Source organism: Tetrao urogallus (assembly GCF_951394365.1).
Source record: "Tetrao urogallus genome assembly, chromosome: 1".
NCBI lineage: Eukaryota > Metazoa > Chordata > Aves > Galliformes > Phasianidae > Tetrao > Tetrao urogallus.
This window is the reverse complement of record NC_136813.1, coordinates 164,500,841-164,524,469: the sequence shown is the minus strand read 5'-3', so window position 1 is coordinate 164,524,469 and position 23,629 is coordinate 164,500,841. Positions and strand designations below refer to the sequence as shown.

Here is a 23,629-nt window from a genome sequence, read left to right as displayed (position 1 = left end):
TCACTGAATTAATGCTTGAACGCTGAATGATTAAAATATTTTTTTCAGACAGAGTGTTGTTATTTCTACTGTTCTTCTCATAAACTGAAACACAGAAGAAAAAAATACCTAGGTTATACTACTTGGTGCTTTTGTGCAGTTACTGTGCCTCTGAGACTTGTGATGATACAGTGATACACATATGCTACCTTTCATTGTTCCTGACTACTGTACAGGCTTGGCAAAGAGTCGTTGTTCTGGTCTGTGGTGAGCTCAGAGTCTGACGTGGGACAACAGACATAGGCAGAAGTCCTCTGCAGTGCAGCAAAGTTATCTGGAGGAGTGATTGCAAAGATCTTTGTTGTGTATAACATATCCTTGCTCATATGACTTACAGAATGTTACCTACCCAGCCTCCTTATTTGCAAAGTTGTTCACTTGTTTAAATTCTGTAGTGATGCTGAGTGTTCTGTTTCTTTCTTTCTTTTTTTTTTTTTTTTTACCAGTAGTTACTCTTAAAAGATCATCAATTCTGGCTTCTCTGAGACAGTTGTTTGAACTTATGTAATTTCAAGCTAGTTCTAAGTATTTACATTCCAGTGACAAAATTTATTTTTTGAAACCAGGGCTCACTTATATGATTTAGAAATTTTATACCACACAAAATACTTTTTTTTTCTATAGCATTGCAGAGTTACTCCTTTTGGTGGAGGAAGAAAATAAGAGGAGGTGGAAGGAATGGATAAACTAAGAGGAAGTCTTTCTGTGAATGATGAATACTGTCTTTTTAACTCATTAAGTACTTCGCTTATGCAGTAAATGAGTATCATTTGGTAATATATTTCACAGCTGATGCTGAGATGCACTTCAAACATTTGTATGTTTTGCAGGATGAGTCAGGATACAGATGGCCAAGAGATGATCATCCTATGAATCGTCAGACTCAATACAGGTATTATATAAAACTTCACAGTAATTGCTATGGATAGGAAGGTTTGGAGGCTGTCTGTTCCAACCTCCTGCTCAAAGCAGCTTTTGTTAGTGGAAAGATTAAGACTTATTCAGGTGGAATTTGAAACTATGAAACTGCTGGGAAGTTTTATTTTCAAGATATTGAATGTTGCTTAACTACAAGGGTATTGCTCAGGTTCCTCTTCCTGAAATTGTTTAGGCATATTTGCTTGAAAGAGTAGTTAACTGTTGTGCACATGCTGTCATTCTGCTTATGGTATTGGATAAATGCCTGTTCTGAATATCAATATGCTGTTGTTTCAACTGTTAGAAACCCATGATCTGTTTCAGGTTTCCTCTTATTTCCCCTATGAAGATCCCATGTTTGCTACCCCAGACTGTTGAATCAAAGCTCTTTTATCTAGTAAATTTCTTGTCTTTTTGTACACATATGTATAAATATCCCTCCATGCAGTATAAAAAAAAAGGTTAAAAAAGTGCTATTTTATAAATAATCTCTCATATGAAAATTATCTCACAAAAATGTGTTCCAAGCTGTAGATTTACTCAGATCCCAGTCTACCTTTGAATCTAGAAGATTCATATGTATGCTTAAATGTAGAAACAGAGAACAGTTCCTCTTGTATACATTTGTCAGTCTGCAACTTGACAGCTTATGTTTTAGAAATTTCCTTAGTTAATCTTACTGTTTCTTAGTATTACATTTTTTGTTCACATAGTAACATCAAAACTGTCATAACATCTATTGTGACTATTGGGAGCATTTTTGTATGTTATCAAAATGGTTTGTAGAGCAGTGAATTGATACTAATGTGGGAAAGGACATCTGTTCAAGTACCAGATGAAGTGTTCTCAAGATATATTGAAATCCACAGAATCACCAAGGTTGGAAACGACCTACAAGATCATCCCATCCAACCATCCACCTACCACCAATAGTTCTCACTAAACCATGTCCCTCAACACGATGTCCAAGCAATCCTTGAACACCTCCAGGGTCAGTGACTCCACCACCTCACTGGGCAGCCCATTCCAGTGCCTGACCACTCTTTCTGAAAAGTAGTATTTCCTAACGTCCGGCCTGAATCTCCTCTGGCACTGCTTGAAGCCATTCCCTCTAGTTCTATCAACAGTTACACGAGAGAAGAGACCGACCCCCAGCTCACTACAGCCTCCCTTCAGGTAGTTATAGAGAGCAGTAAGGTCTCCCCTGAGCCTCCTCTTCTCCAGACTGAATCCAAATTAAATAAATTCAAATTAAATAAATAAATGACATGAAAGTCTGCATTTTAATATTTGTTCAGTAAGAATAGGAACTGTGATGATAATATCTTTAAGAAGGTAGGCTATGACTGTAAGTAATTTAGTGCATCTATGCAATCAGTCACACATTTATCCGACTTCAGAGAATTCTTTGGTCTGTCTGATGTTTGTTTCTGTGACTGTAGTACTTTAAGGCCACCATAGAGTGGAAAAATACCTGATCCATTTTAAAACTCACTTGGGCAGATAGTGGGTAGTGTTCAGTTCATTGTTTCCTTGTTGTGATGTTGTTTTCTTAGCTGTCGTGATGGGTCTGTACCTCAGGTTCATCATATCTATGAAATGCAGGAATGGTATTAAGTAGTAGTATGTCTGCAGTGTAGTTTGATAAGGGATTTTTTAAAAAACAGTATATAAATGCACAGAATAGTGGCCTGCTAATAGCAATGACAGTAAGTGTTACAGGGCTAGGCACTAAGCAACTACTCCTTTCATAAAGATTCCTGCCCCCCAAAAACAAACAAACAAACAAAACAAACCCCATGAGCAACTAAAATAAATAAAAACAACCCCTTTATACTCTGTAAGGATCCATGTGCTCTGGACTTCAAACAAAATTACATTATTGGGACTAGAAACAACTTAAAGTGTTTTAAAAAGAAGTGTTCTATGTAAATAGCTCTAGAATTTTTATGTCTTTCACTTTAGAACACAAACAAAAAACATGTATGCAAGGGAAAGGGAAAAAAAAAAACAAAACAAAAAATGAGTTAAGGCGAGGCAGTTTGTTTTCACAGAGAACAAGAGTGGCACCCAGTGGTCAAAATTATTGTCTTAAATTCTTCCAGATTTCTTCCATTTAAGAAGTGAGGACAAAATGTCAGCTCATTTTGCCAAATGCTTCAGTGATGTGGTAGTGGAAATCCCCCCTCATTCTATATTATATATTTCAGAATGTCTGACTGTTGCACAACTGCACTGCGAAGGAACTTGATAGATATATTTGGCTCAATGGAGATTATTGGAATGTATTTGCAATTGAATGAAGCCCTACTGATTTGTTATATAAATAAGCTTTATGTCAGAAGTCTCTTTGTACAGAAAGCACGGGAATAGTAAGTAATCTTGAATGTCAAAGTCTGTGATCAAGCTGCTGCATGTTTCTAGCATGACATAGCATTACATGGTAATAAATACAACTTTTTGCGTATTGCTCACTATTGAGCTACATAGTAGATCTCAGTAGAGAAAATCAAACTTTGTATGTATTGTCTCCTGCACTGATGGTGCTAATTGTTTTAGGTTTCAAAGATATCTGCATTATAAAACCTAATATTCAGAAATGATTGTGCATGAAAATGCTATCTCTGGATTTGATGAAAGGCACTTTGCAGAAGTTTTTGTGGAGTATGGATAAGTGGTGCTGTGCGTTTGTTTTTAGAAGTCGTAAAAGGAGATGTAAGATTACTTTTGCCAGAAATACCTCTAAAAAAAAGGAAATAAAAGCATGAAACATAGCTAGAATGTAGTACAAAGTGAGATTTGTACAACTAAACATACTGGGAGACTTGTAAAATTAATGGGTTTTCATAGTCAGTACAGTTACTGTAAATTCTAGAAAGAATAGCTCTTTTATTGATATAAATAACCAGAGGGGTTTTTTTTGAGTATTTTAAAAAACTCATTCAGCAGCTAAAAATCTGCTCTAAGAACTTGTCAGTGTTATGTTTAGCGTTTGCTCTTAAATGTTAATCGTTCACACTTTCCTACTTTGATTTTTTTGGCAATTTAACTGGTAAAGAATAGTTTTTGGTCTGTAGCTCTTTTCATTTATTTTCCCCCATTGTCTTCTTTCTTTGGAATGATGAAAAACATTACTTAATATTTTTTTTCCAAGTAAAAAGAAGCTGCTTATTTGGAAAATCAAAAATCCTTAGATGGTGCGGAATTTTAGGGGGTTTTCTGTGTTGAGGAAACCGTGTTAGATCTTTATTATTACTATTTTCTCCTTGAGCTTCTTGATTTTTCCTTACAAAAAAAAAAAAAAAAAAAAAAAAAAAAAGATGTGCTTGCTTGCATTGCAATTGCTCAGCAATGGCTTGAGCATCGTGCCAGCTGACCAGCAGCAATTCTCTGTGAGAACATCTCTGAGTTGCCTGTGGTCTGCTACTGAACGTAGCACTGCTGATAGTTTCGCCCTTTTCAGTTCTTGAGAGTTGTTAGCCCTGTTTTATGCCATGCTCAGTGAATAGCTCACATCCTGACGTGGTTTCTTTTTGACATCTTATTTTATGTATAAAAATAAAATAACTCAGAAGATTTGCTGGGCATAGACTTCAGAATGAGTTCTTAGCCCTCTTTCTCCAGGGCTGGTCACTAAGGGATTCTTTCTGAACTCAAAGACTGATGTAAGTTGTGCAACCTTACAGTCGCAATTTGGTTTGAAGTTACGCACCTCTTGGTTCAATTCTAGTTGGCATGTATGATGAATTTTACATCAAAGCAGAATGGCTTAGTTGCTGAGCTGAAAATTATCTGTATACGTGATGGCAGTTTTGATGTCTTGATCACTGCTGCTATGAGAATTGTGAAACTTAAAAATTGTGAGGGGAATAGAGATCAAATAATATGACTTCTTCATACGTTTATCTTTTATTGATGTTGATCACTCTTCTGGGACTGTGTTATTACTTGTCTTTAATGATATATCAAACTCATTTATTCAGAGTACTCAAAGGGATTATTTTCATGCATGTCACATTTTTGGAGAAGCATGTATTGAAGAACTCCAGTGATCCAGTACTTCTGAATGGGCCTCACAGGATTGGATCTTATGTACAAGTTTGTTATTATGAAGTGAGACAAACTGTTCTGTCTGAAATGCCTTAGAAGACTGTTAGCTGCTGTTGACTTCAATCATACCAAATTTTAATCCTTTTGAGTGTTCAGAGCATTACTTCATTCTTTTTTTTCAGCTGCACTGAGTTTCTTAGATTCAAATACGTGAAACTTGGCAACTTAAAAGGGGTAAGAATCATCTTCAAAGAGAAATTTCAAAATAATGCACTTGTAAATCCCAGCTATACAGACATGGAATTTAATACTTTAAATTATCTGAAGTACATTTTTTTTCCATAAGCATTGCCATATTGGTAGACAAACCATTCTTTATCAGTAGTAATGGTGTTTCATGTTACATACACTCCTGAGAACGGACTTGCACATGAGATTTTGAATATCTCCTCGGTAGTTTTTGATATGAATGTGTTTTCCTTTGCTGAGGAAGCCTACTTGCAACTTGAACTCCATGTATTCCTTGGTGGTATTTTAAAGTTTTATTTTTTCCATATACTTTCTGAAATCAGGAAGTAGTCATACTCCCGTCCTTAATACTAATACATGTGGATGTAAAATGTTTCTGCTGATCTGTGGAGTGCCCAAGAGGCATTTTATAATAAATAGGAATGCTAAATTAAAAAAAATATATATGTTCTCTCTTTAGACTAGTAAAACATTATATACCCCAGCTTTTTAGAGGCACAAACCTTCACATAAGTTTGTGTTTACTGAAGATCATGGGGAAGCTTGGTAGGTCCACCAGTTGTGGCCTTCTGATCTCCACTTGACCTGCTGCTCCATGTAGTGATTCACCCTTCCAGTGCATTATGTGGTAATAGGATGTTCTAGAGAAGGGGTCTAAAGATTGTACTTTACAACAAACATTATTTGTTGGCAGGAATGTTCTTTTTAAGCCAAAACCATTGACTGGAGAAACTCCAGCTGGAAGCTGAGGGCCACTGACTCTTCTCTTCATAAAAAACAGGATTTAGTAATGAGGATTCTGTGAGAGAGTTTTGTTTTTTTTTTTTTCCCCAGACGTGTTGTAGCCTAAGGCACTTATCTTTATCACTATGCAGTCAGCTTTCAGTTATGGGGGGTAGCTTGTTGGTTTTTTTCCCTGTAAGTATTCAGTGAATGAAATGAAACAGCAAGCCTATTTAAATATTTTGTACTCATTTAAAACAACACGTTGTGTTGTGGGAGGTCTTTGAGCTTCAGATTTAGATTTTCTTGTGAAGCAAACTGATCTTTGTCTTCCTTATAGAAGTTTAGCCAAAGGGATTTATGAGATGGTGCTAAAAATGTACATAAGTTTACTGTTCTGTTGCAATATTTGACAGGTCTTCAGGGACACGGTACAAGAACCTCATTCTTTATTAAAAAGCATGTGTGGAGGGAAATAAATATGGCAGTCACCCAAAGAAAATGGTCTTGGTTTTGATGGAGGTTGATAAGTAGAGTTCTAATCATATTCATTAGCACATGCCTTTAAAAAAAAAAAATCTCTGCCAGAACATTGAACCTCTCAGACATTCAGGTAAGCTACTAGAGTAACTTACGCCCATTCATACACAAAGTTACAGTTTCCTTATAATAGGTCATTGTAGTAGATTTGTTATACCTGTAAACTCCAGGCAAGGTCTTGTTTGCTGAAAACTTTTAATTCAGAAGGTTGATTGTATGAGTCTGCTGCTCAATTAGTTTACCTTGGCTTAAGATTTCTTTTTTTTGGGGGGGGGGGAGGGGAAGTGGTGAGGAAGTCAAATTATTTGGAAGAAGATAATAGGGGATAGGTAAATAAAAAGTAGATTCCAGTTTACATAATGTCATACCACACATTGTAATTTGTGCAGTAGTCATATCAATTCAGTATTTTCTTAGACATGTTTTCTATTCCACCACCTTCTCACTGATTTGTTTACAAATGGATTTTATAATTTGATTTTTGTTGCTTGGCCAAAATTATACGTTTCTGAATTCATCACGAATGCTTTTGGTTCCTTTGTACCACAGGTTTTTCTTTTAAATGGATTTTAAGAGCTTAGTATTTTAAAACTTCCCTCTTCTGGCTATGTTTAAGAACTGTTTAGGGCTGTGCAATATTGCAGGGCAATGCAGTTGAAAGTAGGAGGATTTCAGTTCCGTCAAGCCCATTAGGTGAACAGGGTTTTGATTGTAGAATTTTTGCGTTTCCACCCTAGTGTGAAAAAATATGAAGAGGAGGTGAAAACATCCTCATGTTGTAACTGGGTGTTTCTGCATCTTTTGACTAATTATGGGATTATTCTTCAAGGTGAATGTAGTTTTTGATTTCACCTACTAAAAATTGTTGAGTGATTGCTTCTTATTTTTAAATATTTTGTTAGTACAACTGTTGATTGTGGTCTTTGTTGAAGACCTGATTTCATTTATATCCTTGTGGAATTTTTCATTCTGGCTATGAAAGAGGTGTTCTCTTTACGAAGTTATGTACTGGTAATTTTCTTGCTCTTCGAGGATCCTGAAGAACTATGATATAGTTGCCTGTGCAATCTCTATCTCTGAGTTGGTGGTAGGGAGTGAGCGTTCAAACTTTAGTGTCTTAATATATTCTATATTGATTGTTCAGTTTTTTCTTTTAATCATTTCTCCTGATGAGCTTCCGAGGTTGATAGTATTCCAACTATTGAACCACAACCCTGAAACCTCCCACAGGAGTCTGAGCTGTGGTTTTCCTTCTAGCTGATGGGGGACTCTTTTGGCAAGTGTAGGTAATAGAGAGATCTGGCTGCTCTACTTCATTTTGAAGAGATGTCATGGAAGCTTCATTTTTACTAATCAAAACATTTTAAAGTTTCTTGTATATGGGAATTGTCAAATTAGCAGAACTTCCCTCTAACTGATTTATTTTTCTTCCTGCCTAGCTTGAAAATTTTACAACCTCATGCGTTAACTCTTACTCTTTGTATGAAACTTACAAAAGTTCTGTGTCTTGCTTTTAAGTCCTGATGAGAGTTGTAAGAGAAAACTGGCTGAGCTTGTTTTTGAAGAACATAATTACAAATAAGTGATTTCAGTTCAGTTCTGTGTGTGGTATTTCATATGCTTTGATGGTCCCTCAAAATGTTTCAGTTACTTTTAGATATGGTCTCCATATCTAAAAGTTTTAAAAGATTTAACAAGTATTTTCTGGTATAAAGACAAGTTGTATAATCTTGTTTAAAAAAAAAAAAAAAGTTATGCTTAAAAAGCCAGTCTGAATTATTGAATGAAGAACAGGTAGGTAATAAAGTGCCTCTTAAGTATTTAATCAACAGTTATTCAGTACCAATTTTAGTAACAAAGGAATTAGAAGTTTATTGCGGTTCTCAACTGCTGTCATGTGCTCATACAGCTCGCTTTTGATCTAAACCAATGTTATATGCAATGTTATATCTTAAGGAATTATGTCTTTTTGTGTGTAAAACTGTTTTCCACTGTGGCTTTTGTAAGATCCCACATTGGCAGAGGAAATTATTATTGTTATTTACATTTTCTTAGTAGTGGTTTTTGCTGTTTACTATGCCTTATAGTAACTATGTTATGTTACGTTTTATATATATATATATATATATATATATATATATGTATATATGTATGTATATAAACATGAAAGAATTCAGTAGTTCTGCAAATTGAACCAAATTTTTTAATAACACTGATCTGTTCCTTACAACTAAGTCACTTTTCTGGATGTTTGTTTTTTTTTTTCTTTTTATCAGTGGTGTTTATATAATGCTAATGAACTGCCAGGAGATTCTCTGTTTACAGTGTGTGGATAGGGCAGGATGCCTAGAGATGAGATTATGAACTTGTATACTGTAAGGTCTTGGCTAACGCATCACTTCAAAGAAACCTTCTGAAAACCAAGCCTGTCTGGTCCGGTTTTATAGCTATCATTATAATCAGGTAGTAGATGGTATGAAGCTAGCAAGTTAATACCCTATTGGGAAATAATGAGGCAAACTCCCATGGATGGGATTTGATTATTCCAGAATGGCTTCCTAACAAATACGTTGAAAAACAGCCAAGTACTGAGAAACAGTGAGGAGGGAAAGAGATGGGAGTCTCCCTTCGAGTCCAGACAACTACTGTCAAGCTGAGCTTCTATCTAAATCATTTGAATGACCAGCCAACAGATTGACTTAATGAATATAGTCACGGGTTTCTCAGGATGAGAGAAGTGTTGTCGCAGAGGAGTTGTGCATCATTTCCCTTAAGAAAACAAACCCTTCATCTGTTAGGTTCCAAGGACTTGTTATATTTTGAATATACTAAACATTTCAGGGAATTTAATTTGCAGTGAGAAAGAGTGGGAACACCTGAGGAGCTTTGCCTAGATGATGTTTTTTAAATGAACACAAGTTGACTTTTTTTTTTTTCCCCTGTTTAAAATAAGCAGTGATGTGTGTTGTTAATTTCAGTACAGGAGAGAAAATGAAAACAAATGTGTTTTTGACAACATAAGTTGTCAAAACCTAGTTGTTAATCTTTTTGTTAAGGATTCTCTTGCAGAGAGAAGGTTGATGGTATATGTTTCCACCTGTTGCCATGGGTATGTTATGATTACACAGGAGGAAAAGTTTGTTAATAGAGCTACTCCATGATCTCATACTATAGGTATTATTTTGAAAAAGGTTGTTATTTTTCATGCTAATATGTTGGTCTTAATGTTAGTCTTGATGTCTGTTCATGATATGCATTTGCATAACCATCTAGGATTCTTCCTCTTGTGTACAAAGCTTTGTAGTTTTAGTTTGAGTGGATAACAACTGCAAGTGAATATTAATGTCATAATGCTCAGCAGTGTTGTGTCAGCCATCTGTCTGAATGTCTTTTTCTCCTGAGATCTAGCTGAAGCAGTTGCACGGTGTTAACTGAAGTTCTGTCTAACAGTATGCTAAACTATTCTTTGAAATAATTTCAGAAGAGATTTGTGCAATTTTACAAGTAGAATGGAAAAGGAAGATATAATGCACTGACTTAACCTTCAAACCAGTTCAGGTTTGATGAGGGAGTAGCTCAGTATATGTTCTACAGTTTTTATTGTAATACATGGATTTTCGTTACAATTTTGTACAGGAATTGTGTTAACGCAGGAGATTGAGGTTGAGATTGGTCATCAATGAACTACCTTCTTCAAACACTGTCTGCAGCTGCTGCTAATTTATCCCTTGTTAAAATGCATCACTGTTAAGAACAGTTTTCTATTTAAAATTTTATCATTGAATCTGTCAGAATACTGTATTATTTTTAGAAAAAAAAACAACAATGAATTTATAAACACTGACTTTTACTGCTGCTAACTTAAATCCTGCCAAGGAACCTATGTTACTTACCATAAACAAATAATAGTCATGAATGCAGTAAGGAAGCTGATCCTTCTTACTGCAAAAATCAATTTCCAAAGCAGTGTAGACCTATCTAAGTTTGTGCTGCTTCAGTCTTTCCCTCTCTGCTAATAGTTCATGCATTTGCATTGTTCAGAGAGCTGTCACTTCACGCTGATCCAGCAGAAACAATAATTTTATGCCAGTTTGATTGCCTGACAGAAAATATGAATGCTAGGTTAGTAGAGAATGAGAGTTTGGATTCAAGGAAGGATGGAAAGATGGGGATTGTAGGAGCACCAATTTCAATCAGTACAGCTTGTCATGGGGCTGCTTTCTGAAGTTAACTGTTAATAAATCACTGAAATGACTGAAGGCATACAGTAGTGGCAGAAGAATTTTTTAATGAGGAGTTTAGCCAAGTAAGATGGCTCATCTCTGGATTAATATGTTTCAGAAAGTGCTGTTTGTACTATATAGGAAATGGCCTAAAAAAAGGAGATTAGTTGTGTATAGTAACATATGACTATTAATAGTGATAATGTAGTCAGCGGGAAAGGAAAAAGCAAATTTGATAAGAAGGAAGCTATGTGGCTGAATAAATCTGCAAAGGGAAATGTCTGCCTTAACTTGGGATTTTCTGGTTTTGAACAAATAGTTGGCAGGAAGGAATGAGATCAGAAGAAAAACCAACAATCATTAGGCACAATAAATTTTTTCTTTACATGCTTATAATGTGTTCTGTCTTGAGCAATCCAAAAGCATTGTTTGTTTGCGAACTTCTATTTAAATCTGCTGCTCAGGAGTCTGTATCGTTACTGCAAAACTTGAACATAAAGAAATAAAAGAAATTGACCTTACTGCTTTAGATCTCACTTTAATTTAAGAATAAAAACATAGGAGAGACCATTTTTTTAGTGCTTTTTTTTCTGATGTAGAGAAAGTGTTGTTTGGTTTTTTTTTTTCTTCCTGATTTATAGATCTCATTTAGGAATTTGCAGAGGAAAAAAAAGAGAAAAAAGCGAACAAAGTAGAATATGTGTATTGTGTGTCACTGTTGCTGACATAAGGAATTACTACTTCCAAACCTGTTCCATAGCATGCTCTTTCCCGTTGAAGCTTTGTCAGGAGTGCTGGAGAGTCAACCATAAGAGTTAATCAAATCGATATATTCAAGTACAGTACATTGTTTGTCGTTCTGTCTTATGTATCAGTGAACTCATGGCATCCTGCAGCCACACTGTTGGAAAGTTTTGAGGGCTTTTCTAGTAGATGGTTCATGGTTTCTGTGTTCTTGTATTTAAGAATTTTGGAGATGGTATCTGAGGAAAAGAATGACAGCTTACTAAATGTAATTCACTTCTGCCTCTGAAATATAGTGTAGAAACACTTCTTTTCTTTGAGGTGCTTCGTGGGTATACTGGTAGACAGATGTTTGCCTATATTACATTGCTTACAAGACTGTAAGCAATGATACTGAAGAATATTGGCATGCATTATATGCTGTTCTTTTTAGAAGAATATGATGCTCAAATGTCTGTCTGTCTGTTTGTTTAAAACAAACAAGCAGAATAACAGACCTTCCCCCACAACAAGAGCAAACAGCACTTCCACCTCCACGAACCCACTACTTGTTTAGAAATATGGAAATATGGAATGTGACTGTAAACAACTTTTATTTTACTCTGAAGTCTCATGTCATTTCCCACACTAATTAAGAAGATCTTTAAGGAAACAATAAAATTGTTTTGAAATTTCCGCAGAGCTGCTTCCTTTGTTCCGCAGTCTGTTACTGTCCTCAAATACCTTCTCAACGTGTTGTTAACTTTCTGTAGTGCTTGGGAATCCCCCTCCAGCAGCCCCTCATCCAAAGTACCACAGGGAAACTTTTCACAGTTCTTTCTTTTCTTCTTGGTGCTTGAGGCAAAATGGTGGGATTTGTGAGAGCCAGGTTAGAAAGGTCTGTCCCGTTAGCACATCCTCCACAAGTGATAATGGTAACCAGTTTCTGTGATCTGGAAAGGTATGTGAAGATGCCGTATCTTACTTTCTGTCTTCCTTCCAATTTTTAACATGCGTATTGGGATATGAGATTTGAGTGGTTTCCATTTTGAATTTAAGTCTGTTTAGGAATTGATTCACTTGCTACTACACTGAGAAATGTATTCATTGAGATTATTATCTGAACTGCATGGCTGTTTGGGGATGATACGCCGCTCATAATGACGAGAGTGTGAAATCTGGCCCAACACCAGTGTCTGTTAGTAAATATGTTATCAGTTACATTTTGTGCTGATGAAATTGCTGTAACTGTTAATAGACATTTTAAGTTGGTTCTTTGCTTCAGGCAAATATGCATCCTGGCAATGGAGATTTGTGACTTATTTTCTATTACTGAGAAATTTCAGGAAATTATTAAGCTATCATTTTTGAAAACGAGAAGCCAAGGTTGCACACATTTAAATACAGTTATTTTATTTGATTTGCTTCTAATTTTTCTAATAAGAATTATGTTTGTACCTTTGTCCTGTGTAAGGTTATATAAATGCATTTGCTTTAAATTCTTTGGAAATTAACTCTGTGTTTGTATTCACTCTTCTTATTTCTTTCATATTCCTTTGTCCTAATCTGTATGCTTGACAGTAGTTTATTTCTGTCAGATAATAGTCTGAGTTTAAACATACTTCTTTTTGTATGGGCTTATCTTCCAGTAAGTTTAATCAGTTACATCACTGATGGTGATAGAAAATATTCTTTACTAAGGACAAAGGGGAGTAAAGTGATTTGCAGCTTCAGTTGAAGTGCATAGTTTGATTATTCAGATAATGGGCATAGACACTTCTCCCTAAGGTTGCTGTAATACTCAAGTTGTCTTACTTTTTCCTTCATCTGTCATGATATCTGGGGGGAAAAATGAGTTTACTAAATTTTATATTGACTAAGTTGCACAAGTGCCATCATTGTGGAGTTTCAATGTTTACATCCATATGCTGCATAAAAATTGTGAAGCACTTCTGTATTTTTAGATTTTTGGTATGCGTGTTGTATGTCTAGCTGTCCCTTTCATTGAGGCTCCCTGTTTCCTTCTGCATTTTTGTACAAAAGGCTGTTAACAAGATTACAATGACTATACCAAATTATGCTAATTTCATTTAAAGTGAATACACATAGAATTTGCAAAGGCTGCAGTTATTTTCTTGGCCCTAAAACATTTGAAACCAGTTGTCAGAAAACATTTCAGATTTTCAAATGAAGTTTGTTGAAGATGCAATTATGTATATCTGCAATGGTGTAATTTATTGTTTAATGCTGGGATAAATCATCATAAAGATCTTTGGACAAAACCAAGGTATTATAAGTCTCTCTGAAGCAGAGCTGAAGTAAAGGGTTTGTTCCACAAATGTGTGCTGCATACTTTGAAAGAAAGGGAATGTGTTCTGGGGGAGAGGAGGGTCTCTGGAATCTTCTACCAGCTAAATTTGCTTGGAGAACGTTAGAAGTAGAGGTGTTCTTAATTCCTCATGTTTGCTTTTCAGATGGTAGACATGAGCCAAATTTTGAGAAATTTAGAGGTTTGGGATGTAGTGTAGTATATTCATTAAATGTTTTCCATGTCAGGTGAATTGCGTTGGTGGCTCTCGTAGCCCCGCGTTCTCCTCACAGGGAAGGCAGAATGTTCCTTGTTTCTTTCTCTGTCCCTTTCCTCACAGTGTATTTTGAAACAGAAAAAGTGTGTAGTTTAGCACGTTTTAAGTTGTCTGCTTCATCTCTTTGCACAGAAATCCCATATCTTAAGAGATATGTATCATTTCCTCTATTTATTTATAAAATTATGTGAGGTTTTGTGGTTTTTTTTGGCATATAAATGGAACATCTAACTCTTTTGACAATAGCAATAATCTTTGTTGATGAGATGGCCCACGTTAACTTTTCATCTGACTTCTAAGTGATAGACCACATTGGCCCCTGTGTGACTGAAAGATTGAGTTTCTGCCCCACAGCAATGCACTGTTGAGATTGCAGTCTTTTCTGGAGCGGTGTCAGAAGTGTTAGATGTCCTCTGTGGCTGGGCTACGTTGCACATTGATTAATACTTGAGCTGGCTGGGAAAGAGGAGCCTAGAAAATCTTTGTGGTAGCCTAGCAAAGTTGGTGAAGTGAAAGGCTTTTCTGCATTGTGTTCCCTTGGTCTGCTGGTACACAGACAGGCGCATCTTTACCAGGGCAGGAAGCTGGATCTGACGATTAACGGAAATAACTGCCAGAGCCATGCTCTTCCCTCAGCTGCTCCAGGTGAATGGGTGCGTATGGCTGCTTGTCTGTAACACTTCAGCAGCTCTTCCAAGGGGATCAGCTTCAGTGAGAATTAAACAGTCACGGTTTGTAGATGTTAAAAATGTTAATAGTTTTGACTGCGGTACTGCTGAGAGAACTTACCATGCTTTCAGGGCTAGGTGTGAGATGTCAATGTGAGGTATAGAGATAAGAGGAATCCTGTATAACAGGGATGAGTCCTGTATTTATTAAAGAAAACAGTTCTGTTTTGAAGTTGGAAGTGAGCAAAAATTTTTAATTTCTGTTAAATATCATCCCTTCTCAATAAACCTTGTGAGTATGTGTTGGAATCCGAAGCATGTTCTTAGCTGCTTTGCTGAATTGGGGCCTTCATTACCAAATTGCAGGTGTATGTTAGTTTAAGTATTTAAGAAAAAAACCCTAAAACAATGCTTATTTTGTTCTGATCAGTGTGGTCTGTTACGTTAATGGAAAACATCACAAATGCTGTGCTGCTGCTATTCTGTCCAAAACAGGTTTAATATCGTTAATAGCTTGCGTGCTCAGGTATGAGATTGTGTCCAGTGAAGAATTAACATAGGAATGATGACATGAAAATATAAATAAACACAAAATCTGTTTGTTTGTCTGGGTTTTTTTTGTGCATGATATTACTGTAGAACGAGGTTTTAAAACATTTTCCCTTTTAAAAGTATGCTTCAATGATATTTTGTAAATTCTGATGTGGATGTTAGAGTGTTTATGTATGCAAAAGCAAGGGCTCTGTAAACGTTTCCATAATAAACTTGCATATATACTAGAACTTAATGTCTTGCTCATAAAAAATGTGCTTTGGGCATAAAAGTGGCGTACCAGTCTGCCAGAAAGCTCGTGCTTTTAAAAATGAACAAAATCAAAGACTTTCTGTATGTTACAGAAATGTTCAAATGCAAAAAATGACATCTAAAATCTCAGAATTTACCTAATAGGCTTTTTCCCATATAGTTCATTTAAACATTGAGAAACACATTTTAGTTGTGTTGGCCAGCTGTTGACAGAAGGCAGCATTTTGTAATGTTGTGCACCTAACTGAATTACATCTGTTTGAGATAAATTCCTCTTTGTCTTGCACTGCACCTCTAAGAGCTGAAATGGTTTCTTACAGTCTGTGTGTATTTAAAATCATTGAAAATGATGATGTAGTCACTAAAGTACCAATTTTTTTCCAGTTCTGAGATAGATCATTAGAAGGACGTTAGAAACTGTGCTGTACATAAACAGTTCCTGATAAGTGCATATATATATATATTTATTTATTTATTTATTTATTCATTAGAGAACATATTGATCAAATGTTTATGGAGACTTGCTGGTATAGACTTGTTCAGTGCTGAGCTAATGTTTTCAATATTCCTGAAGTCTGAACTAATAATGTATTTTTTCCTCTTTCTCCAGTTTAGATCTATTGCTGCTTGAACTGTTCTTACATTCAATGCAGATGAAGCTGCGCTTCCTATTTTCAGCTGAATCTCACAGAACTGAGAACTCTTCTGAATTTAATTTCTTTCTCCTAAATTTAAGACAAATGTCTTTGTGTTTCTTCATTAACTGTGTTATTTCAGTTATTTCCTATTGGAAATTCTCCAGTTACTCTATGCATTTCCTAGAGAGTGGCGTCCAGAGGTGGCACGTTGCTCTTAGGCCTTTGAGGAGAGCGGGAAGATTACGCTTTTGTATATTCTGAGGTGTTTTATTTGCTGGTGTAAATATTTATGCTGTGGCTACTCTATAGGTGTAGCTAAGCAGTATACAGTACATATACAAACTATATAGTAAATATACATACTGTATATGTTTACTGTATGCATTGTTAGAGGACTATTAGAACACAATTTACTAATTCTTTGGTTCTTTTGATGGCCGAATTCGAAGGAAGAATGTATCCCAATAAACAGAAGAAAAGAAAGTTCAGAAAGGAAATGAAAATTGCTTTTTAGCACACCTGTTAGATAGAAATCTTTGTAACATTTTCTGGTTTTGGTATATGATTTTGGCATATAGACCTGTTAAATATTCTAAGATAAGATACCTGTGAAATGTCTGTAATCTATTAATGATGAAATAATTATTTGTCTGTAACACCTCCCTTTGCTTCACTGGTGTTTTACTGAAAAACAGCGTGGCTAACAGCTATTGATCTGCTCATTCTTCAGTAACTGTCTGTATTTGTCTAGGCTAGGTGAAGGCATCCTTTCCCCTTTTCTGCCCCCACCCCCCAAATCATTTTTCTGTTGTAGAAAAACTTCAGTGTTGCACGTGAGATTTGTGTTACAATGCAGAGGCACTCATGTAGATGTACTTTCCATGCAAAAAGTAAATCAGCACTGTATAAAACATGTTTGTGTAAGTGGCCCTAAGGGCTTGCATTATTACTTCAGTGCTACCTGTGTTGTTTCAGTAGTCCAAAACAGCTTTGGCACACTGAAGTCCTTTGTTAGCCACCACAAATATGTGTCTGTTACACACTGTAGGAATTGTACACTAGAGGGCTTTTTTCCTTTTCTTCACCAGCATAAAATTAGCTATAACTGCACTGTGCTAAATGAGACCACCAGGTCTTTACTTGTCTTTGTGAGACATTCTCCTATTTAAAATAGTGGACTACAATTAGAAATGGGAGAGAAAAGCATTGAGAAAGATGCATTCTGGCTTCCTCTGTATTATACGAAGCCTTTATTGTCATTAGCGATACTGTGATTGTCAGAGGAGCTGAGAAGTACTTGTTTCTCTTCACTAGATGCCTTCTGACTGAAGCAAATGTCACAGCTCTAGATTCAGTAAATGTTTGCTTGCATGTTTAAATTCATTTTTTATTTTTATTTTTTGTATTTTTTTATTACATGTATATTATATTTTTTTTACATAAATATATATTTATTTACATAAATAACACACAAACATAATGAGCAGGTAACCAGTACGTTTTGGTTACGATCTGGGGCAAAAATAGATACATTCAGTAAGAATTTTTGATGCTCACTTCATTATAGATTCAAATCATATCAGTTTCATGCTATACTGAATGTGCTGGTGGTATTTTACAGAAGCATTAGGTATAAATATTTTGCATTGAATGGGCAGAATTTTAGTAGGAATAAATATAAATATTTTTCATCCAGGGTTTGGCTCTGAGTGAGTACGTAAGCATGAGGTGAGATATTCTACAGTTTTCTTTGTCCTTGCTGGATATAAATCTGAAATGGATCTGAAATCTCTCAATAATATTTCCCAGAGTAAGGTCTGTGAAAGATAGTCCCATAAAAATAAGGGTAAGATAAATGAAAATACATTGAAATAGTGTGAGCAATATTTGGGAATGCATTTCACTTGTTGTGCTAATAGGACTTTGTTTCCAGGTAAGCTAGAGTGGAATGAATCTGAAGAAAATAAAATGTGAGTCTCAATTTCTCCAGTGTCTCTTTCTCTTCTATTTTAGATGAATTAGAAAGTAAGAGAATGGAAGTTAGCTTCTAGCTATGAAGTAATTGAATGAAATCTTTCCCCAACTGTTTCTGCTTGCTCTGTATTCATTGCAACCTACTGTATTTATCAGACATAAAATATTGCCCCTGTATTACCTGGGTAATACAGTTTACCAGGTAAACAGTAGAAGGGAAACAAAGTAATTTTTACTTTTTTTGTTGTCTTCGAAGGAAGGTCAGAGATGGCTTCAGGAGAAAAAGCTTTCATCCCTCTCATTATATGAGAGAGCGATCCCCTCATAAGAGAGACTCTCCTTTCTTCAGGGAATCACCAGTGAGCCGAAGGGATTCTCCGCACAGCAGATCTGGCTCTAGTGTGAGCAGCAGAAGCTACTCTCCTGAAAGAAGCAAAGCCTATCCTTTCCACCAGTCCCAGCATAGCAGAAGTATGTCATCTTTACATAAAAGAAATATTTCTTCTCAGGAAGGTAATGCTGGATTAATGAGAACTGGTTAGAGAGATGAAACTGCGACTCCTTATAAGACCTCTATCTTTACATATTCTCTTTTACAATGAGAAAACTAGACAGGTTACGTGCTGTCTGCTCTTTGGCTGTTGCACTGTACACTTCGCTCCCGTGTGTATTTCACATGGGAGACAGTAGGTGTTTTTTTGATGGCAGCTCTAGGCTGATGACAGTGCTCTGTTGCAGATTTTTCCCAGTATTTATTTTCCTTTTAGCATCAAATGCTTCTGTTGCTTGCTTAGCCCTTCACTGGATTCCTTTAGAAGAAATTTGGCAGTCATCTTATAACAGATGAAGGCTTTTATTCCTGCAACCAGAGAAAAAGGGGGATTAAAACATTTGGGGAAATTAAGGTGCATGCTGTTACTTGTTTATTTCTCTGAAAACGTTCTTTCAACTATGTTATTAGGGCTTTGATGCTGGTTGTTGGGCTTTTTTTTTTTTTTTGTCAGCAATTTCATCTCAATGCCAGATTCTCTCAAATCTCAGTTGAGAATAAACAGTATATGTCCTGATTTCTAAGAGCTCAGCTTTTGAAAGCTTCATGAATAATGTAATGATTTATCTGTTTAAACATGAAAACCTGAAATATTTTAAAATAATTTGTAAAAAGAAGCAAATGCTTTTTTTTAGTGTGCTACAACCTCAACTACTGCTATTTGTTTAGCTTATGTAAATCAATCACAGTTGAGTTTCCGTTTTGCAGATGTTTTCCAGGGGGCTGTACAAACCTACTGTCCATTTTGGCAGTATTTTTTAAAATTAATTGGATTTTTTATTTCATCAGTATGTGGCACACTAGACTGATGTAGCACCACTTGCCAAAAATGTTCTTGTGGAGTTCAGTTTACATTGTTTAAATAGCGAGGAATTATTTTAGTCAGTAGTAGAATACAAATTGCCTTTCTAACTGGTAAATGTAGGTATTTAAACATTGAGGAGCAATACTCAGTGAATACAGATTCCTGTGAGTAGTGGAGAGGAAGGGAAGAATATGGTAATTATACTTGCAGGAGAGTTGTAGATGTGTAGATCACAGTCTGTAGGAACAGGAAAAAAAAGTCTGTGAAAACAATATAAAGCTTTGGAATGTCTATGGGATTTTGAGCTGACTTCTATCACATTTGTAATGTATTGGCAAAATTACTCAAACAGTAGTGAGGGTGGCGAATTTGAAGCAGACATCTTCAGAAACTAGAATAGACACCAGTCAGACCAGGTTATATTTAGGTCTGTGGCTTTGGAGATTTATTTTCAATTCCATGGTTAAACACCTTTCTCCCATTTTTTTTTTTTAATCAGTTTGAAGAGACCAGATGGCTTTTACACTGGACTGTTTATTAATAAACTGCTTGTTCCTCCCAAAATAGTACTTTTGAACTGTTCTATGGATGACTGAATTAAAATGGTCCATTTGTGAGGCATAAATGGCTTAAATAAAACTTTGAGAATACTGTTTGAATATTATTTGTCTTAGGTAAAATCATGTATTACATATTTAAAAGGAACATAAAATGGGGCCTGTTGTGCATGTCAGCAGTGAGTTTTAGTCTGAAGTTCAATGGTTCTTTTTTTCCAACACGTTATGTATCCTTTTAAATTTTGTAATACTGCTTACGATCACGCTGTCTGAATCAGTTTGGCCTGAGGTCTTCCTTGCAGGAAGAATATCCCATGCCATCCAGCTCTTCAAAAACTGGGCCAAATGTAAGATTCTAGCAACCAAAACTAGGGAAAGAGGGAAGCTTAGAGCAAAGGGACAGAAAGGGCGCATGGCAAGGCATATAGTGAAGCTGTGTGAGCATGTAGGGAGTAGGATGGTATTCCTTGGCCAGGCCAGTCCACTCAGGGATCTGTAGCGTGGTGTGCCAAGGAAATGCAAGAATGCAAGTAGCATATTCAGTTTTGTAGTTACATTAGATAATTGTACAGTTAGGATTTGTGGGTTCTGAATAGTTACACGTTCAGAATGATGGGCCTCTTACCAAGATCTTCAAATTCAATTTCTCCCTTCTTAATTTTGAATAATTTACTGCCACCCTCAGATAATTCAATCTGTTCAGCCACAAACTTACAATCTACTTGTACAATCAATGAACATTAAGATGTTATAATTTCAAAATAAACAAGAGAGTTAGGCAAAGCAGATTATGATAACAAAAAGAGGATAGAAAGCTTATCCATATCCTGGGCTCGCTTACAAAACTCCATCACAGCAGATCTCCAGAAAAGATCCTTCCCTGCTGGTAGCCAGCTCTTCAATAGGTCTAGGAGAGGTGCAGCCTGGCTCTGCCCCTTCCAGCAGCACAGGTGAATTGCCTTCAGCTGTGCTCCTCTGGCTGACTCAGTGCTCACCTCAGGTGATCAATCAGAGGCCGTGACTCAGCAGTTCCCATACACTACTCAACTAAGGTAATCTTTAAGGACTCCATTGTGATTAAGGAGGTTTGTAGAAGGCAGAGTTAAAATACTTAGTGTATTTTTTTTTTTAAAAGGTGGTGGCTTGTCATGAGGCTGAAGAACAGGTTCAAAGGAGCAAAACTTCTGTGTTACTTGGTGATGTCAGAGAGACACTGCTTTATGGAGTGTGGCAGATTGAAGATGTTAATTTTATCTTCATTTTTTAGATTTGTCACACGTGTTGCATTTATAGGAGCTTTTTTTCACGGCTTTTGCTTTCATGCTTGTATAGCTGCTTGTTTTGTTTTTATGCGTTTTCCATTTAGCAGTGTTTTAAAATCAAGGAATCAAGTGAGGTTTAAAACGTTTATTTTGTCAAAGTAATTTCTCCAGCTATTTTCAGTAATGTTTTAGAAAGAGCTATCAGTAGCTGTGAAGATTTTTGCATTAGTAGGTCTTCATCATTGTACTTGTAACTCACTTGTCTCTGAGAGGCAGTTGTTTGATCTTTGCTTTGTGTTAACTCTCCACACTACATACTTGTTATGAAAATGTGGGAAACAATAGAAGACCAGCTTCTCAAACCTTTCCTAAACATTTCCTATTGTGAAAAGTATGCACTTTGCATAGAATTTTCCTTCTGTTTTTATAGGTAGTTGCATTTGAAAATACACAGCACTTAAGTAGTCTCATTTTATAACATTGAGTAAAAATAGCATGGCTGTTAGGATTGAGATTTTGCATTAAGCTTGGTCTCATTAATTTAAAACCATGTTGGCTTTCCAAAAAATTATCCTGAAATAATTCGTATCCAGATTTCTATAAGTGCTTGGTAGACTTGTTTTTAATTCATTCCTTTCTTAAGTGAGCTGATACAAGCTTAATTGAAGCCCAGATAAGTCTGCTTTATTTTCCTTTTGTGAATAGTCAAGTAATTTCCAGTGAACGTGAATAGTTTGGTAAATGTAGGCTTACTGACAACCAGTGTGTTTTTCATAATTACTTTTTGCAGATCGCTTAGATGCAATTCATGGACCACAGATTGAGAGCTAGCAATGTGCACTGCAACTGGTTCTGCTGCTGCAGGCTCCAGGAGCCAGTCTTTGGCAAGGCTGTGCATGGACTGTGATTAGCCAGTGAATTTTAATTGTTATTTGGGTGATTTGAATGCTTACAAGAAAATCCCTGATAATACAAAGGGAATCTAACCTGTGGTTCGTGGAATGTAAGACTTTCCCCCTGCAAAACTTTCCAACATACTGCAACCTGCTGAACTAGTTCCTACACTGTCTGGTTTTTTGGAGTGTTGGATTGATGGCTAATAGAAATAAAGGAATTTTTAATTTCACCTGTTAATGTTAAGTTTATAACAGGAACATTAGAGAGTAAAACCACATCATTTCACCAAGTCATATTGACATGCTCTTCAGTTAAATACTGAGCAGTGGAGTTTTCCTAAATATGCCATGTATAATAACTATCTCTCTTTGTAAAGAGAAAGGAATGTTACCAAGATTTATCAGATAGTGGAGGCTGTAGATTTCATGAGCTGAGCAAATTTCATTACAGTTTTCCTGCAAAATATTAAAGCCGATAAATATATTTGCAAGATATGTGCTTACTGTAATTTTGCAAGTCTTAATATTTTTAAAATTATAGGTAAAGAGAGGACTTCAGTTCAGCCGTCGAAAACATCAAGAGATGCATCACCATCGGGCTCCACAGCACTACCCACATCAAAGGTGAATTTTGCTTTTCAAGCACTTCTCACCGTGGCTTCAGATTGCACATTATTGGATATATGTATGTTTTGCATCACCTGGAAGGAGACACTGTATGCAGCTGTTAAGGACAGAGTATCTTATGTTGCTCTACAACCCAGCAGAAGCTGGTTTTCCCTTACCGAGCAGGAAGGTGCTGTTAATGTTGTGTATCTGATGATGATACAAATAGTCCTTTATTCTGTAGTCACTGTCCTGTTTGAGATAGGGCATTTTGCACAAACTTTAAATTGTTATTATCTGAAGTCCAGAGTGTGCTAGAAAAGGAATGGCAAGGATATTTGTTCAAGAAGTGTTTAGATGTTGTGCTAAGATGCATGGTTTAGTGGGGAGATATTGGTGATAGGTGGATGGTTGAACTGGATGATCTTGTAGGTCTTTTCCAACCTTGGTGATTCCATGGTAAAGTTAAGTAAGCAGTTTTTAGGGACAATAGATGAATAGACACACCTGTACTTGAACTGAACTCCATCCTTGAGTGATGCTTAATCTATGGCTGGATCTGGAAAAAGCGAGCTGAAGTGTCTGACAAATGGGGAAGGTCATGTGAAGAGCAGCTTTGGCTTTGGAGAGGGCTGCTGGAGAACGTGAAAAGAATGATAGTGTTTCACTGGGAGCAGTGCCACATTGCAAAGCAGCTTAGTAAATTCCTTTTTACGTTCTAAATAATGTGGTTTAATTTCCCATAAAAAAAAAAACTTGTAGTCTGAGCACCAACTACAGTCTTGCTAATTAATTAAAGAGACAAACTAATAAACACTA

At 36.0% G+C, this 23,629-nt stretch overlaps 1 protein-coding gene across 2 annotated transcripts in view; it reads left to right on the top strand.

Annotated features, from left to right (window-relative positions):
* PPHLN1 (periphilin 1) overlaps positions 1–23,629 on the top strand; it is a gene marked incomplete at its 3' end in the record, with an annotated part of 62,959 nt that overhangs the window by 5,061 nt on the left and 34,269 nt on the right. Inside the window, exons 3-5 of one of the 2 annotated variants that reach the window (XM_079536450.1) lie at positions 870–931; positions 18,484–18,647; positions 22,746–22,828. In XM_079536450.1, the coding sequence (XP_079392576.1) occupies positions 870–931; positions 18,484–18,647; positions 22,746–22,828 (309 nt within the window). Of the gene's footprint in view, positions 1–869; positions 932–18,390; positions 18,648–22,745; positions 22,829–23,629 lie in introns of both variants that reach the window. The other variant, XM_079536449.1, reaches the window with a different exon arrangement.